At 46.7% G+C, this 18770-nt stretch overlaps 1 protein-coding gene across 1 annotated transcript in view; it reads right to left on the reverse strand.

Annotated features, from left to right (window-relative positions):
* Nucleotides 1-1806: 1806 nt before the first annotated feature.
* The window catches only part of FAM124A (family with sequence similarity 124 member A), a 130391-nt gene continuing 113427 nt past the window's right edge, over nt 1807-18770 (reverse strand). The window contains exon 4 of the mRNA XM_088842734.1: nt 1807-5689. Within this exon, the coding sequence (XP_088698860.1) occupies nt 4904-5689 (786 nt within the window). The 3' untranslated portion in view covers nt 1807-4903. The remainder of the gene's footprint in view (nt 5690-18770) is intronic.

Raw genomic sequence — 18770 nt, forward strand, 5'->3', positions numbered from 1 at the left:
GTTCATCGGGCGGAGTCTTCTGCAAAGGAAAGGGCAGTCACTGGCCCTCCTGGGCATGGCGGCCACTAGGTGGCACCAAAGCTTTCCTGCAGCCATCCTTAGCCCGGCGATCTGGCCTAAAAGTGTTTCTGTATAACGGGGTACTTCTTGGACTGTGCTAACCACGTTTCGAGCTGCTCCTCTCCACAATGCTCTGGGTATAGTTCTAGGGCCTGGGCAAAGCTAACCTAAGGGAGCCTGGTTGGCTTCTTTCAGGTGTTCAAACTTACAAAATCAATATTTCAAATAAACTGAGGCAAGTCTGAACCAGATCAGGTTAGCTGGGGGCCGTGTGTCCCCCATGGAGCAGCTCAATTCGTGACACCATCCGGGAAAGCAGGAGGTGGGACGCTCCTCACAAATGGAGAGTTTAGGGGGAGTGTCATGGGGGCGCGGGCAAGGGGCTTTTCAGCTTCCCCAGTGCCTGGTGACTTCTGTCTGAAATGAACATACTGCCCTAATGTTGGGCACATAACTGGACAGTAGTTATCACACCTGTGAAATAGAAACTGACTTTCAGAAAGACCCAAGGGTGCCAACATTAATTCCCATTAATGTTTGCTTCCATTATTCACTCAGAGAAATGTCATTCAAAGCCATTTTGCAAAAAAGCCTTCCGTGGAAGTTGGAAGAACGTAATTCTAAAAAAAAAACCTTTAAATTCAGGTTTTTGACTCTTCTGGAATCCATATAACTGTGACAAAAGATGTTTCCTTTAAGAAGCCATTTTTATTCATGTCAATTTCTTGTTTCTTCAAGCATCAAATAGTACCTGATCAGTTGTGTTTCCAGACAATTAAACAGGAGTGGAATACTGCAGATCATGGAGGGGCATATTTATGTCCAGAACAGGAATGTGGAGCAGTGTAACCCTGGGTAGGGGTGGGGGTCGGGAGGGTGGGGGGCGCGGGGAGGCGGCCGTCCAGCTATTCCCACTCTTCTCCTGAAACTTGGACTTGGGATCATTGGCCAGAAGTGGCTCTGATTAGTGTTCTGAGGCCTTGTGAGGGAGAAGCTCTCAACAGTTTGATTTGCTCTTAAAAAAATCTCTTCTAGAAATTCTGTGAGTCTTCTCAGGTGCCTCTTACCTGGTGGATTGGAGAACTCATTCATCTACAGAAGGCCCAGTAGGGGAACAGGAAGTTCTTGGATTTCTCCTGTTTGACGAGGGGCTAAAGAGATCAGCCATGGGCTCAAGGGTCTTCCTGGTACAAGTAAACACTTGGCCTCACCTGGAAGGCGCTAAATGGTGCAGCTCAGCAGGCTTCCATGTGACTGCCCCCGTGTCCTTGGGTCTCAGGGATCAAGCAGCCCCCAGTGCTACCACCACTCTGTTCACCACACATCAACCCCTCCACCATCACAAAAGTCTCTCCAGGGGCTCACCACTCTCCTCCACGGGAGACCCAACTGGGGTGACCCAGGATGGTTTCAGAAGGGCTTGGGCCTGGTCCACTAGGGACCCCCAAGAAACATTTGATCTTTAAAGCAGATACTAAGTAGTGATACTAGTGGATAGTAGGTGGATCTTCCTGGTGGCTCAGATGGTAAAGAATCCACCTGCAGTGCAGGAGACCTGGGTTCCATCCCTGGGTTGGGAAGATCCCCTGAGGAAGGGAACGGCAGCCCACTCCAGTATTCTTACCTGGAGAATTTCATGGACAGAGGAGCCTGGTCCATGGGGTCGCAGAGAGTCGGACACAACTGAGCGACTAACACTACTACACTACAGGTATGACCATGGTGGGACCGTGAGCAGTAATTTGGGGAGTCTTATTTGGAAAAGGAGTAAGTAAGGGATGGCCTGTGAGCTAGACCGTGGCACTTATTAACACGACCCGGGGGGGAATGCTGGGGAGAGAAATGCAAGGTCAAGGAGACATGTTATCCATCAAACAACAAGAAACTACAGCTAAAATACAGATCTTCCATCAAGAATTTTCTTTTCCAGGAGAAAAATAATTTATGAGATGATCGAAGCTTTTAAAAACTGAACAAATTTATTGAGCACCTACTGTATGCCAGCCAGGATCTTTCACAATAATAATCTGAAAGGGTCAGGATCCACCAGGGAGCATCAAGAGCCCTCCTGGATGAGGACAGCACTAGAGACCAGTCAGCAAAGGGAGCTGAGCCCTGTGGTGCCTCTGGGGCTCCTCCTCCCCAGAGAGACTGCTGTCTGCAGGGAGGGGAGCGTCTGAGTGTGGTCTGTGTGGGCTTCTCTTCCCCATGCTATGGGGGCATCTTGCATTTCCTGTTATGGAAGAGGTTTGCCGACATCCTTTGCTGTCACTCAGTTTGGTAGACTGCACTGTGCTGGGGTGGGGGTCAGTGAGAAAAAGGGTGAAGGCAGATCGCATCCAAGTTGGCTCTGAAGCATCCAAAGCCGGCGTGTGTGAGTATTCTGAGCTAAAGGCGCTGCTGAAGGGTGAAGACTGGAGGAGCCATCGCCTGGCCGACAGTCCACTCATGGATGCCCCAGTGACTTTGCTGTCCTGAGCTTGCCTCCTGGGGCTACGTCAACACCTGGATGGTTAGCATCTTGCTTTGCATCCTTAGCTACAGGCTGTGAGTCCCGTTTCCGAGCAGCAGGTGGACAGCCAGTGGCTTTCTAGGCACCATCTCTGCAGCAAGAAGCCCCGCACTGCTCTGAGCCCTGTGGTTCTGCAGTCATCAGCGTGGTCCAAGGAGCGTGTTTTCTTGGTCTTGGGCATCACGGCTGTAGAGGGATGCAGACCTCCATTCGTCATCATTGACTGTGGCCGAGATCTCACGTCTCGAGTCAACCTCGGTTGAACACAAGGGCTGGCCAACCTGTTCTTGTAAAATAAATTTTCTTGGAACTCGGCCACTTCCCTTCATTTACATATCCTTGGCTGCTTTCACACTATCATGACAGAGTTCAGTAGTTTCGACAGAGACCGTATGACTGGCAAAGCCTGAGATATTTATTATTTAGCCCTTTATAAAAAGTTTGCTCACTCCTGGTGTAGAATTATAAAAGACCATAATTTTATGTACTTAAATCAGAGTACAGTATTGTAATCTGTAGTCCTAGAAGGGCTTCCCTGGCTCAGTGATAAAGAATCCACCTGCCAATGCAGGAGACAGAGAAGACACAGGTTTGATACCTGGGTTGGGAAGATCCCCTGGAGGGGGGCATGGCAATCCACTCCAGTATTCTTGCCTGGAGAATCCCATGGACAGAGGAATCTGGCGGGCTAGAGTCCATAGGGTCACAAAGAGTCAGACACAACTTGGTACTAAACAACAATAGTCCTGGAGTATCCGGGCTGTTTGGGGTAGGAGAGAAGGTTCTTACTACAGGGACAGCAAAGACTTTGGCTCAAGTGGGATGACTAGTGAGGGCTGCTGGGAGGATTGTGTTGAGGAGGATTCTGAAGCCCCGTCTGGGCTGGTGTGGGCACTTCCAGGGAGGTGTAGACTGGGCCATGAGTCATCCAGGCAAGGAGCACCAGGGAGGGACAGGCGCACGGCAAGTCCACACGCTTCTCCAAAGGTGCGCGGCTAGCAGGGGCAGCTTGGTGTGGCTCCCGATGCCAGCACTTGGCACTGCCGAGGTTGGGATCATAAACATTCCCTTGCTGGAGAGGGAAAGACGTGAGATTTGAATACCATTCACGCTGCGACAGAGGCAGGCAACCACAGACAAGACCAAGGTCAGGTGAGAGCTCCAGCTTTAACTAAGGCTCCTCTGCACATGTGCAGCAGTGTTGGTTCAGGACCGCATCGTGTGTAAAGCTTCCCACTTGGAGAACAGGGGAGGGCATTTATTACTCAGTGCAATGAAAACGCCAGTTAAAACAGTTACAAATTGTTTAAAAATGAAAAAATGACAATGCATGTTTACTGGAGAAAGCAGTATAAAAAGTGGCCCATTTACATATATCTGTCTAGATAGCCCTTAGATTGTAGATTTAAAAATGGAAGCATCTTACGAACACCTACCCACTAAGTCTGATAGCCTACTATCCTGTAACCCCAGTGAATGCTTTCTCCTCAGTGGTCCAGATAAATGCAGGTAGTGGTCTTCTGTAGGCTCTGACTTGATCCAGTGAACGTGTTTGAAAAGCGCACTCAAATCTAGTTCTTGGAGCTCAAATCGTATTTTAAATGCACCAAGAGTCTGTTATTCGGGCTCAATCTGTATAAAGCTTATTAGCCACTTGTGCGTGAATGCTGAATTTTGGAGGGTGCGTGGCATCACTGCAGTTATGGGAGTGCTGAAGTGAGGTATTACTGTAGCCTGATACATATCCACTGTTTTATTAAGGCGACTCTCTTCACTGAAACAGTTCCTGGGAGTCCGCAGGGCCACTGCTCCCTGGGAGGGTAAACAGACACGGAGAATCCACTAAGGTGGACTTCACGAGCACTGACCTCTCCTCCAAGTCGCTTGCTGTCTTTCTCACAATCAGCATTTTGGCTTTAGTTGTTTTTCCTTCATGTCATGAAAAATTGTGCCATCAGCTCCAGCTGACTAGGTTTTCTTTTCAAATAATTATAGGAAGCATTTAAATTATGTAAGTGCATTAAACCCTATCCCAAATGGAATTGAGTATTTTAAAAATATATTTTATGACCTAAAAGTTCATTGGGAATTTATTTGCATAAAAATCCCAGTATCTTTATCGACTCTTAAAATGCCATTGAGCCCCTAGAAATACACCACCTCATGGGTGAGAAAGGCTGGTGTACAAGGGTGTTAATGACCCATGAGACAGATCATCCGACTCCGGAGAGGCCTGGGGAAGCGGGGCTGAGAACATGGATGGCACGCAGACCCCAGAAGGGCAAGGTGGGAACTGAGCCTGTGGCTCTGAAAGACACGAGTGGAGGGTGCTCAGATGTAGAATTCCTCCGTGTCATTGTCCCCGCATCCGGCCGGCACTGAGGGTGCTGGCACATCTCTGCCAGTCTGCCGGGCCTTGGGGTCATCAGAAGGGAGTTCCGGGGGTGACTCTGTGAGCGAGGAGGTGTCCAAAGCTGGGGGAGTGGTGACGGCTGTGGCCGAGGAGCCCGAAGGCCCTCTGAAGAGAGGCAGGGTGGCCCAGGAGGCCCCCACGGTCTCGCCGCCCCCGGTGGGCAGGGGTCCTTCTCTGAAGCCCCTGCGCTCTGACCAGAGGCCACTGCCTCGTTCCGGGTGGCGCGGCGCTTCCTCGGGGCTGCAGAACCTACTGGGTGCCGAGTAGGCAGAGACCACGGACAGGTCGGAGGAGGAGAGCCGCAGCCCGGTGTCCACGTCCGTCTCCTGGGCCCCCTCCAGGTCATCGATGGAAAGGAGGTGGCCGTGCCCGCGCTCCGGCGCCCTCTCCCTCGCAGACCGCTGCGCTTCCGCCGCCGAGGCCGGGGAGGGGTCTCCGGTGGGCAGACAGAACAAGGACTTGCTTCGCTGGAAAGACCAGGGGAGGCTGGGAGGGCTGGTGGCTCGTCTGGTGAATTCCTGCGGGTGCCTGGTAGACGGACCTGCCTGGCCGAACCCCGGGTGTGACGCGTCCAGTGGCGGCTGCGGGCGGCCTGGGGTCCGGCTCTGCGCCGTGGCGCGCAGGGAAGACGTGGAGCCAGCTTTCTGCTCTGAGGCGTGGTGAGCCCTGCCTGGTTTAGGGCGCTTCCTGTGTCCCTTCTGTGCCTGCAGGGGCAAGAGGGGACATCGTTAATCAGGGCTGGGCTGGGGTTCCACCTGGCAACAGGGATTCATTGCTGAACAGAACAGGAAACACACTTTCTGATGACTGGAAACTGCCAGAAATGTCACTGGGGCTTCCCAGGTGCCCTGGTGGTAAAGAGCCTGTCTGCCAATGTAGGAGAGGTAAGAGACAGGGGTTCGATCCCTGCCTGGGGATGATCCCCTGGAGGAGGAAATGGCAACCCACTCTAGTATTCTTGCCTGGAGAATCCCATGGACAGAGAAGCCCAGTGGGGCCCCAGTCCATGGGGTTGCAAAGAGTTGGACACAACTGAGCATACATACACACAGAAATTTCATTTTCCAAATTCTAAAATGAAGACAGATTGCAGAGCTTGGGGGCATACAGATCGGACTTCTCAGTCTGAGCAGACATCCCCGAACCCAGGAGGAGAGGCAGTCCCTTGTCACGACAGGGAATAGGACCTCTTCTAGCGCACACGCAAGGATGCTCCATGGATTAGCCACAAGCCTGAGGCCTGGCTGAGCGGGACAGAGGACACAGGGATTACCATTCCGAGTACAAAGGATGCTTGAAGGGTCTGCTTCCCGCTGGTCAAAGCCCTAGTGTTTGGACATGCTCCCGACCGACGACAGGGTGGCAACGTCAGGATGGGGCTTGATCCTAGTGCATGTGTGACCATCGGGACACATCCCAGGGGTGGTCCTTGGTTCAGGGCAGTAAACCTTTGGTGAGTGTGGGGCTATCAGGAAATCAGCATGTATTGACTTGCTTTAGGAACCACTGACTCCTCTGTGTCCCCTTTCATAAACTGTAAGGGGGAGGGGGCAGCTAACTACTCACCAATCCCGTAGATGCCCCACAGGGGCAAGGGCAAGCCCCCAGGGCTCAGACAGTTTCATCCTTCAGCAGCTCAGCCCTGACCTCCTGTCCTCTCCCCCACCTTCCCTGCAGCTCTGCAGGAGCTTCTGTTGCACAGAATTAATTGGGAACCTCTCTTCCAATGGATGTTCCCACCTGGGGCTGCTGCTCTCAGGTTCCCCCCATCCCCGGTCTGCTCCCCAGGCCTCTGGGCCAAACTTACTATGCAAAATTTCAGTTAAATAATGGATGTGGGGACAGTGATTCTGGCTGTTTAGTATAGGGTCATTTCATTTATTGTTCAGTCACTCTTTCGTGTCTGACTCTTTGTGACCCTACGGACTGCAGCACATCAGGCTTCCCTGTCCTTCACCATCTCCCGGAGCTTGCTCAAACTCATGTCCTTCCAGTCAGCAATGCCATCCAACCATCTCATCCTCTGTCAGCCCCCTCTCCTTCTGCCCCCAGTAAATTTCATTGGTGAATTTCCAAATAAGGAAAGAATTTTTTGTTTTAAACACCTGAGTGCAGTTTACTCCAAGGGACATTTCCCGGCTCTCTCCAAGACTATGAGACCCTGGCCCTACCCTGGCCAGCATCCGTGTTACACAGGAACCTGATCTTCCCACAACTACTTGGGAAGTTTAATTCAATGTCCTGTACACTTATTTGTACCTGTTACAGGTAAAGGAGGGGAAACTACAATGAGAAGGGCTGTTTTCAACCACAGGAAGCACATTTCATCAAAAGGTCAGGAGACAAAAAGAACTCAGACAGGAGCCTGTGGTGACAGGCACAGTGCTGGGGTGGAGAGGGGAGAGGCCATGCCTGTCCGTGGAGCAGAGGAGTGTCCGTGGAGGCAGGCATGAACATGGGCAGCTGTCTGGCCAGCAGGAGGCCCAGGTAGAGAGGAGGCTGGGAGGGAGACGGAGGCCAAGACAGACAGACGCTGACACTTGGCCAGTGAGTGCGGGAGTTGTGAGGGGAAGGGAGCCAGCAGTCTGAATGAACAGAGACCAGATGCATGGAAGGCAGTGCTGTGGGTCAGCTTGGGGCTGGAGTCTAGCAGTGGTCAAGGAGACCCTGACCACCCGGATAAGAAATCCACAATCTTATCCTTCTGCTGGGGTCATATCCAGCCTTGATTATGTTCTTTTTTCCCCCATAGGATCATTCCTTTCATTCCTAAGATCTTTGCTTAACTTCAGTTGCTTCAGTCGTGTCCGACTCTGTGCAACCCCATAGACGGCAGCCCACCAGGCTCCGCTGTCCCTGGGATTCTCCAGGCACGAACACTGGAGTGGGTTGTCGTTTCCTTCTCCAATGTGTGAAAGTGAAAAGTGAAAGTGAAGTCGCTCAGTCGTGTCTGACTCTTCTCGACCCTATGGACTGTAGCCTACCAGGCTCCTCCGTCCATGGGAGTTTCCAGGCAAGAATACTGGAGTGGGTGCCATAGCCTTCTCCGTCAGATATTTCTTAATCCTATAAATAGACTTACTGACTCATGCTTCTCATCTGGACTGCTTAAGCTTTGACTGGTATTAAAGGTATGCTGACATATGGGTCTCTTTCAGCGGCAGCCTCTTGCCATGTAAATATTGTCATTTTCTATGTGCTCTGATGTGGAAAAGGTCTGGAGGACCAGGCAGAGATAATTTTGAATAAGACAAGATCTTGAACCCCCACAAGTAACAATACAACATTCAAATGTATTGAAGTAAACCATGATGATAAGTTCAGTTCAGTCGCTCAGTCATGTCCGACTCTTTGCGACACCATGACTGCAGCACACCAGGCCTCCCTGTCCATCACCAACTCCTGGAGCTTACTCAAACTCATGTCCATCGAGTTAGTGATGCCATCCAACCATCTCATCCTCTGTTGTCCCCTTCTCCTCCTGCCTTCAATCTTTCCCAGTATCAGGGTCTTTTCAAATGAGTCAGTTCTTCGCATCAGAAGGCCAAAGAATTGGAGTTTCAGCTTCAGCATCAGTCCTTCCAATGAACACCCAGGACTGATCTCCTTTAGGTTGGATCTCCTTGCAGTGCAAGGGACTCTCAAGAGTTGTCTCCAACACCACAGTTCAAAAGCATCAACTCTTCGGCGCTCAGCTTTCTTTATAGTCCAACTCTCACATCCATACATGACTACTGGAAAAACCATAGCTTTGATTAGATGGACCTTTGTTGGCAAAGTAATGTCTCTGCTTTTTAATATAATGTCTAGGTTGGTCATAGCTTTTCTTCCAAGGAGCAAGTGTCTTTAAATTTCATGGCTGCAGTCACCATCTGCACTGATTTTGGAGCCCAAGAAAATAAAGTCTTTCACTGTTTCCACTGGTTCTCCATCTATCTGCATGAAGTGATGGGACTGGATGCCATCATCTTAGCTTTCTGAATGTTGAGTTTTAAGCCAATTTTTTCACTCTCCTCTTTCACTTTCATCAAGAGGCTCTTTAGTTCTTCTTCACTTTCTGCCATAAGGGTGGTGTCATCTGCATATCTGAAGTTATTGACATTTCTCCCAGCAATCTTGATTCCAGACTGTGCTTCATCCAGCCCAGTGTTTCTCATGATGATAAAGTGAGTGGCAATATGTGAGCTCTATTGGAATGAAGAGGAGGAGGGGGGTTGATTTTATAGGGGGTTGAGGCAGCATGGGGAGAGGGTAGGAAAAGCTTGCCTTAAGATGTCATGCTTGGACAAAACCTTGGAAAGTGGAGGAGGGATTTGCCAACTGGAAGGCAGCCAGCATGGCATGGAAGGGCACATAGGCACAGAAGCAGCCTGCATGGAGGCTGGCTCATCGAAGCAGAGGCGAGCCCTGAGAATTGAGAGGAGCCTCGCCAGGGGATGCATATATATATATATCCTTTTTCAGATTCTTTTCCATTTTTGTTATTATAAGATAATTGAATATAATTCACCATGCTATACACTAAACCTCTGTTATTTTATGGGGCTTCCCTGATGGCTCAGATGGCAAAGAATCTGCCTGCAATGCAGGAGACCTGGGTTTGATCCCTGGGTCAGGAGGATCCCCTGGAGAAGGAAATGGCAACCCACTCCAGTATTCTTGCCTGGAGAATTCTGTGGACAGAGGACCTGGTGGGCTACAGTCCATGGGTCACAAAGAGTTGGACACGACTGAGTGACTAACACTTTTTCGTTATTTTATAGATGGTAGGGTGTATCTGCTAATCCCAGATTCCTCCTAATTTATCCCTCCCTCGTGCCTTCCCCTTTGATAACCGTAAATTTGTTTTCTATGTCAAGGGGTCTGTTTCTGTTTTATAGATAAGTTCATTTGTATCATATTTTAGATTCCACATATAAATGATATCATAGAATAGACTTACTTCATTTAGTATGTTAATCTCTAGGTTGATACATGTTGCTGTAAATGGCATTATTTCATTCTTGTGACTGAGTGATATTCCACTGTATGTATGTAACACATCTTTATTCATTTATCTGTTGATGGACATTTACATGGCTTCCTTGACTTGGCTATTGTAAACAGTGCAGCAGTGAACACTGGGATGAATGTATCTTTTTGATACATCTTCATCTTTTCCAGATATAAGATTGCCCAGGAGTAAGATTGAAGGGTCATAGGTAAGTTGATTTTTTTTTTAAGGAACTTCCATAATGTTTTCCATAGTGGCTGTACCAACTTACATTCCCACCAACATTGTAGGAGGGTTCCTTTTCCTCCATGCCCTCTTTAGCATTTATTATTTGATGACGGCGGTTCTGACTGGTGTGAGGTGATACCTCTCTGTAGTTTTGACTTGCATTTCTCTAGTAACTAGCAATGTTGAGCATCTTTTCATGTGCTTTTTGGCCATCTGTATGTTGTCTTTGGAGAAATGTCTGTGTATGTCTTTTGCCCATTTTTGATTGGACTGGTTTTATAAATTTATTTATTTTTGGCTATGCTGGGTCTTGCTGCACGGGCTTTTTTCTCTAGTTGCGGAGACCGGGGGCTACTCTCTAATTGCAGTGCCCAAGTTTCTTATTGGGGTGGCTTCTCTTGTGGATCACGGGTTCTAGGGCACATGGGCTTCCGTAGTTGCGGCTCCTGGGCTCTAGAACACAGGCTCGGTAGTTGTGGTACATGGGTTTAGTTGCGCCGTGGCATGTGGGGTCTTCCCAGATCAGGGATTGAAGTCGTGTCTCCTGCATTGGCAGGCAGGTTCTTTACCATGGAGCCACCAGGGAAGGCTTTGGTTTTTAATTTTTTTATATTGAACTATACGAGCTGTCTGTATATTTTGGAAATTAAGCACGTCAGTCACATTGTTTGCAAATATTTTCTCCCCCTCTGTAGGTTGTGTTTTCATTTTGTTTACAGTTTTCTTTGCTGTGTAAAACCTTGTAAGTTTGATTAGGTCCTGTTTGTTTATTTTTATTTCTTCTGCCTTGAGAGACTGACCTAAGAAAATATTACTTTGATTTATGTTAGAGAATATTTTGCCTATGTTCTCTTCTAGGAGTTTTATGGTGTCATGTCTTATATTTATTGATAAGTCTTTAAGCCATTTTGGGGTTTCCCTGATAGCTCAGTTGGTAAAGAATCCGCCTGCAAAGCCAGAGACCCCAGTTCAATTCCTGGGTTGGGAAGATCCACTGGAGAAGGGGTAGGTTGCCCACTCCAGTATTCTTAGGCTTCCCTGGTGGCTCAGCTGGTCAAGATTCCGCCTGCAATGTGGGAGACCTGGGTTCAATCCCTGGGTTGGGAAGATCCCCTGGAGAAGGGAAAGGCTACCCACTCCAGTATTCTGGCCTGGAGAAATGCATGGACTGTAGAGTCCATGGGGTCGCAAAGAGTTGGATCTGACTGACTTTCACTTTAAGCCATTTTTATTATTTTTTTTTTGTATGGTGTGAGTGAGTGTCCACACTTTACTGGTTTACAAGCAACTGTCTAACTTTTCCAGTACCACTTTCCTCCATTGTATATTCTTGCCTCCTATGTCGAAGATTAATTGACTCTAGATGTGTGGGTTTAATCTGGGCTTTCTATTCTATTCCATCGATCTGTATGTCTGTTTTCGTGCCAGTCCCGCGGTGTTTGGATTATTGTAGCTTTGTAGTATTGTCTGAAATCTGGGAGGATTACTGATCCTGTTCATCCTCAGTCTCTAATTCTGTGTGTGTGTTGGGTGTGTGTGTGTGTGTTTGAACCCATGGCCTGCTAGTTGTCTTCCTGCCCATCAGAATCTGTACGGCACATTGAAATTCTCAAGCCGTTCTGCTGAGGTTGGCCTAGGGAGCTGAAGGTCAAGAGCAGCAATTGTAGAGATTTCTGATGGTCTAAATTACAGATTTTTAAAGAATACAATGCAAAACGCTTTTAGTACAGGTTGTAAGGTACGGTTCCCCTAAAGATCACACTCCCCTAGACCATTCTATGTGTGTTTTTTCAAAAATTATTTTTGGCCATGCTGGGTCTTCACTGCTGCGCGGGCTTTTCTCTAGTTGTGCTGAGCAGGGGGCTGAGCCTCTAGTTGGGGTGAGCGGGCTTCTCATTGTGGTGGCTTCTCTCGCAGAGCACGGTCTGTAGGGCGCGCAGGGGCTCAGCAGTGTGGACCTCCGGGCTCTAGAGCACAGGCGCAATAGTTGCAGCACACGGGCTTAGCTGCTCCACAGCATGTGGGGTCTTCCCAGATCAGGGATCAAACCTGTGGCCCCCGCACTGGCAGGTGGATTCTTTATCACTGAGCCACCGGGGATGCCCTCTATGTGCATTTTATGTGCATGGGGACCTTGCTGAATTTGGTGAGGAAGGTGCTGAGCCTCGCTGGTTCCTCTTGAGGGTGTGATCCACTCCCCCGGGCTTGCTGCTCTGTGCTCAGCGTCCCCGGGACCCGCATTCTGACTCTGTGCTGTGCCGCTCTGGTCAGTGATCCATATTCTCTGCAAGGCTCTGTGCCTCGCGCGGGAGAGCTTGCTCTGCACACGCCCTACATGAGCATCCGACAGGAGCTTAAGCATGAGTGAAGAGTCACGGCTTGGGGAGCGGGTAAGGAATGGCCCCAGAAGGCCCAGAGAGGTGTCACAGCTCGGTAGCTGTTGAAGAGAGAAACCAATTTTCTCAATCATTTGAGTTTGGCTATATAAGAGTGAAAGTAAGTTGTGAGGTTCTTTAGACAAGGAAGTCCTCAGATATGGAGGCTGCTTTCCATGGAGAGACAGTGCTTATTAATTAAGATGTTGAGGGATTTTCCTGGCTGTCCAGTGGTTAAGACTGCATGTTTCCAATGCAGGAGACAATGGGTTCGATCCCTGGTTGGGGAACTAAGGTTCCCAGATGCTGCATGGTGAGGTCAAAAATTTTTTTTTAAAGTAAGGTTATTTATTTATTAACAAAAAAGACATCTATCTTATTTTCCCCAAGGGCTGATTCCTCTAATAAGTATGTACTACCCTGTAACTTGCATCTTCAGGGTCTTATTCAAGGGGCATGCCCTGGGTGAGGCTGTCTGCAATCTAAATTTGCCTGAAAAAGGAAGCCTCTGTGAACATTGCTCCATGAGAAGCAAAGGGCCAAGGTTCCTGTGTGAGGAACTGCTTGGGGACATCTGAACTCTCCACGATCACAGGCAGAGTGGGGTTAAATTTGACTTTAAATCAGGAAAAGCTGGCAGAGGATGAAAGCTCAGTTTTCGTCACTGCTTATTTAACGGAAACCTGTCTGTGCTCTTATTTTCCCTGCATCATGAAGGCTGGAGTCCAGATCAACCCTGATTTCTGCTTTAAGGAGAGGTGGCATCCAGTATTTTCCACTGGAGGGGTGCCTGCTGTGCCAACTGGGTGGGATTCCAGTTGGCACAGCGCTGGCTGGTGGGCTGCAGGACCCTGGGGTGGGTAGCTGCAGGGCTCCCCTCCCCCGGGGTGGGTTCAGGAGATGTGGTGGTTTCCTCCAGCTCCGCCTGGGGGCAGAGAAGGCAGCTTCTAAAAGCAGAGTCTTGTCTGTCTAATGACAACTCACTTGTGCAAAGGATGCCCTTTATTCTGTGTCCTTCCCCCGGCGAGGACTCTATCTCCGGCCTCTCTTGTCTGCCTGTCTCACTTGACCAGAAGCACTAGAAGCTGAGAATGAAGCGTCACATATGCTTCAAGAAGCTCTTCCCCAGTGGACTTTTCTTTCTTTTTATTTTAACTTATTCTTTTATTGAAGGATAATTGCTTTCAGAATGTTGCTGTTTTCTGTCAAACCTCAACATGAATCAGCCATAGGTATATATATATATATACACACATATATCCCCTCCCCTTTGAACCTCCCTCCCATCTTCCGCCCCATCCCACCCCTCTAGGTTGATACAGAGCCCCTGTTTGAGTTTCCTGAGTCATACAGCAAATTCCCGTTGGCTATCTATTTTACATATGGTAATGTACGTTTCCGTGTTACTCTTTCCATATATCTCACCCTCTTCTCCCCTCTCCCCAGGTCCATTAAGTCTATTCTCTATGTCCGTTTCTCCCAGTGGACTTTCTCAAGGTGAAACAAAACCCTGTGCCTTCTGTCCAGGGAAGCCTCCCCACTCCCCTGCACTCCCCAGCACCCGGCTTTCGGCTCTGAGGGTTGCCCTCTGGAGCTTCTCCAAGTGACTGCAGCACGGTGCCTGCAGAACAGCTTCTTTGCTTCCCTTTGAGGCAGTGCAGGCTTGCTGACTCACTGGGACCCAGTATTTCCCTCTCTGCTATTTATGGAACTTTCTCTAAGGTACTCGGTAGCATTATATCAATGACTGCTTAAGGCAACCAGCCAGGGAGATCTCTTGTGTCCCTGAAAGCACCAAAAAGCTGACATGCAGTAAGTGACCCATGAGCTTTGCATGGAACCTGGGCAGTTCGCAATGCAAGAAGTGTAAAGAGGTCTTCTTCAAGGGATCTTGTGTCAATAGACCCATGGACAGAATCCCTAGGAGGGGTGATTCTGCCCCTGACCCAGTAAGTCTGGGTGGTGTCTCACGGATCCATCACAGTCAGGAAATTCTCTCTCATCCTCAAACCTCGTTCTGAGAACGGTCATTTCCTCCTGTTCTGTCCTTGCCAGGAACACAACCAGTGTGGCACTGCCTGTTATGTAATGAGCCAAAGACCTTTTAACCTAAGGACTAATAAATGTTAGGGGCAGTCTCAAAAACATTGGGCAGTGGGTTCACTGAGAAATCAGAATTTGGTTCTAAATAAAAACATCATGTTTTGCGTCTCCTTTCACTGTCCTCTGGGTAGTTTTCATATACCCACTAAGAGTACTATTCCTGGAAAACACTATGTTGTCTTTAAAAATTATTTTAAATTTGATTAAAATTTTTATTGAAATATAACTGACATATATAAGTCTCAGGTGTACGACATATTGATTCATTATCTGTGTATGTTGTGAAATGATCACAGTAAGTCTAGTTAATTCACTACCACACACATTTATGCTTTTTTCTCGTAATGATAATTTTAATCTACTTTCCTAGCAACCTTCAATATACAATACAGTATTGTTAACTAGTCACCAAGCTGTACATTACATCACCAGACTTATTAATTCTATAACTGGAAGTCTGTACCTTTTGATCACATACCTGAAACAACCACCAATCTGTATTTATGAGTTAAATACTCTGTATTTATGAGTTAGGTTTTTCTTTTTAATTCCACATATAAGTGAGATCATATGGTATTTGTCTTTCTCTGATTTATTTTGCTTAATGCCCTCAAGGTACATCCATATTGTCACAAATAAGCAGGATTTTATTCATTTTTTATGACTGACTAATACTCTACTCTGTGTATGTATATATATGTATATATACCACATTTTCTCCATTCATCCACTGATGGACACTTAGGTTGCTTCCATGGGTAGACTATTGTAAATAATGCTATTGTCAACGTGTGTGTGCATGTGCTCAGTCGCGTCCCATGGACTGAGCCCACCGGGTTCTTCTGTCCATAGAATTTTCCAGGCAAGAACACTGCCGTGGGTTGCCATTTCCTCCTTCAGGGGATCTTGACCCAGGGATCAAGCCCGCGTGTCCTGTGTCTCCTGAAGTGACAGACGGATTCTTTACCACTGCGCCACCTGGAGGGCAAATGCCTTTTTTTTTAATGTGGAATATTTTTAAAGTCTTTATTGAATGTGTTACAATATTGTTTCTGTTTTACATTTTGGTTTTTTGGCCAGGAGGCAATGTGTGTTCTTAGCTACCCCCCAATCAGGGATTGAACCCACACCTCCTGCATTGGTAGGGGAAGCCTTAACCATTAGACTGCCAGTGCGTGTGTGCTCAGGAAAGTCCCCAAACATCTTTTCAAGTTAGTGTTTTCTTTCCATTCAGATAAACACACAGAATTAAAACTGCTGGATCATATGGTAGTTCTATTTATATTTTCTGAGGAGCCTCCATACTATTTTCCATAGTGGCCACACCAATTTACATTCCCACCAATAGTGCATGGGTTGACCTGGTGGCTCAGATGGTAAAGAATCCACCTACAATGCAGGAGACCTGGATTCAGTTCCTGGGTTGTGAAAATCCTCTGGAGGAGGGCATGGCAACCCACTCCAGCATTCTTGACTGGAGAATCCCATGGACAGAGGAGCCTGGTGGGCTACAGTCCATGGGGTCGCACAGAGTCGGACACGACTGAGCAACAGCACCGCACACACAACAGTGCGCGAGGGTTCCCTTGTCTCCACCTTCTCGTCAACACTTAATATCTCCAATGTTTGCTAACAGCCATTCTCATAGTCATGAGGTGCTATCACTCTGTGGTTTAGATGTGCATTTCTCTGATTATTGGTGATGTTGAATATCCTTTCATACCTGTTGGCCATCTGTATGTATTCCGTGGAAAAACATCTTTTGGACTTTCAGCCCAATTTTTAATTGCACTGTTTGCTTTGAGTTGTATGAATTCTTTATATTTTTTAAAGATATTAACCCCTTATGAGATATGATTTGCAAATATTTTCTTCCATTTGGAAAGTGACCTTTTCATTTTGTTGATGGTTCCTTTGCTGTACAGAAGATTTTTAGTTTGATGTAGCCCCGTTTGTTTATTTTTTGCTTTTGTTGCCTTTCTTTTTGGTGTCAAATCCAAATTATCATCACCAAGATCAATCTGAAGGAGCTTACTGCCTATGTTTACTTCTAGGAGTTTTATGGTTTCAGGTCTTAGGTTCAAATTCTTTAATCCATTTGGAGTTCATTTTTGTGTATGGTGTAAGATAGTGGTCCAGTTAAATTATTTTGCAAGTGGCTGTCCAATTTTCCCAGCATCTTTTATTGAAGAGACTGTCCTTTCCCCATTGTATATTATTGGGTCCTTTGTCATGAATTAATTGACCATATATGCAGGGGTTTATTTCTGGGATCTCTATGCTATTCCATTGATCAATATGTCTGTTTTTATGCCAATATCATAGTGTTCTGATTTGTGTAGTTCTGCAGTAACAGTTTTAAATCAGGAGGCATGATGCCTCCAGCTCTGTTCTTATTTATCAAGATTGCCTTTGCGTTTCGAGGTCTTTCATGGTGCCATACAAAGTTTAGGATTGTTTATTCTAATTTCTGTGAAAAATACCACTGGGATTTTGATAGAATTACACTGAATCTGTGGATTGCTTTGGGTAATATGGACTTTTTTTTTTTGTTTACAATACTGATTCTTCCAATTTATAAGCAAGCAATATCTTTCCACTCATTTGTGTCCTTAATTTCCTTCATCAATGTCTTATAGTTTCCTTTTTTGTGTGTTTTTCCTTTTTCTTTAATTTTTATTTTATACTGAAGTAGAGTTAATTTACAGGGTTGTGTTAGTTTAAGGCGTACAGCAACGTGATTCAGTTATACATATATCCATTCTTTTTCAGATTCTGTTCCCACATAGGTTATTACAGACTATTAAGTAGAGTTCCCTGTGCTATTCAGTAGGTCCTTGCTGGTTATCCATATTTATATATAGTAGTGTGTATATGTTAATCCCGAACTCCTATTTTATTCTTCTTCCCAACATCCTTCTCCCGACCCTTCCCCCTGGCAACCACGAAGCTGCTTTCAAAGTCTGTGCATATGTTTCTGTTTCGTAGTTTCATTTGTATCTTTTTGTTTTTTAGATTCCATATATAAGTGGTATCATATGATCTGAACTGAACATATGATATTTGTCTTTCTCTGATTTAATTCACTTAGTATGATGCTGCACATGGAATTATGTCATTTTTTCCTTCAGTCCAGTCGCTCAGTCTTGTCCGACTCTGCAACCTCATGGACTGCAGCACACCAGGCCTCCCTGTCTATCACCAATGCCTGGAGTTTACCCAAACTCATATCCATTGAGTTGGTGATGCCATCCAACCATCTCATCCTCTGTTGTCCCCTTCTCCTCCTGCCCTCAATCTTTCCCAGCATCAGGGTCTTTTCAAATGAGTCAGTTCTTTGCATCAGGTGGCCGAAGTATTGGAGTTTCAGCTTCAATATCAGTCCTTCCAATGAACACTCAGGACTGATCTCCTTTAGAATGGACTGGTTGGATCTCCTTGCAGTGCAAGGGACTCTCAAGAGTCTTCTCCAACACCACAGTTCAAAAACATTAATTCTTCGGTGCTCAGCTTTATTTATAGTCCCAACTCTCACATCCATACATGACCACTGGAAAAGCCATAGCCTTGACTAGACGGACCTTTGTTATCAAAGTAATGTCTCTGCTTTTTAACATGCTGTCTAGGTTGGTCATGACTTTCCTTCCAAGGAGTAAGCATCTTTTAACTTCATGGCTGCAGTCACCATCTGCAGTGATTTTACAGCTAAATAATATTCCATTGTATGTATGTACCATAACTTCTTTATTCATCTGTTGATGGACATTTAGGTTACTTCAATGTCTTGGATATTGTAAATAGTGCTGCAATGAACATTAGGGTATATATATCTTTAAAAACTATGGTATTCTCTGGGTATATGCTCAAGAGTGGGTTTACTGGATGAAACAGTAGTCCTATTTCAGTTTTTTTAAGGAAATTCCATACTGTTCTATAATGGTTGTACCAATTTATTAATACATACTCACCAACAACGTAGAAGGATTTCCTTTTCTCCCCACTTTCTCCAACATTTATTGTTTGTAGACATTTTGATGATGGCCATTCTGACCGGTGTGAGGTGATACCTCACTGTAGTTTTGATTT

This window comes from Moschus berezovskii, chromosome 13, assembly GCF_049115385.1.
Source record: "Moschus berezovskii isolate FMDL1 chromosome 13, NW_MosBer_1.0, whole genome shotgun sequence".
NCBI classification, from domain to species: Eukaryota; Metazoa; Chordata; class Mammalia; order Artiodactyla; family Moschidae; genus Moschus; species Moschus berezovskii.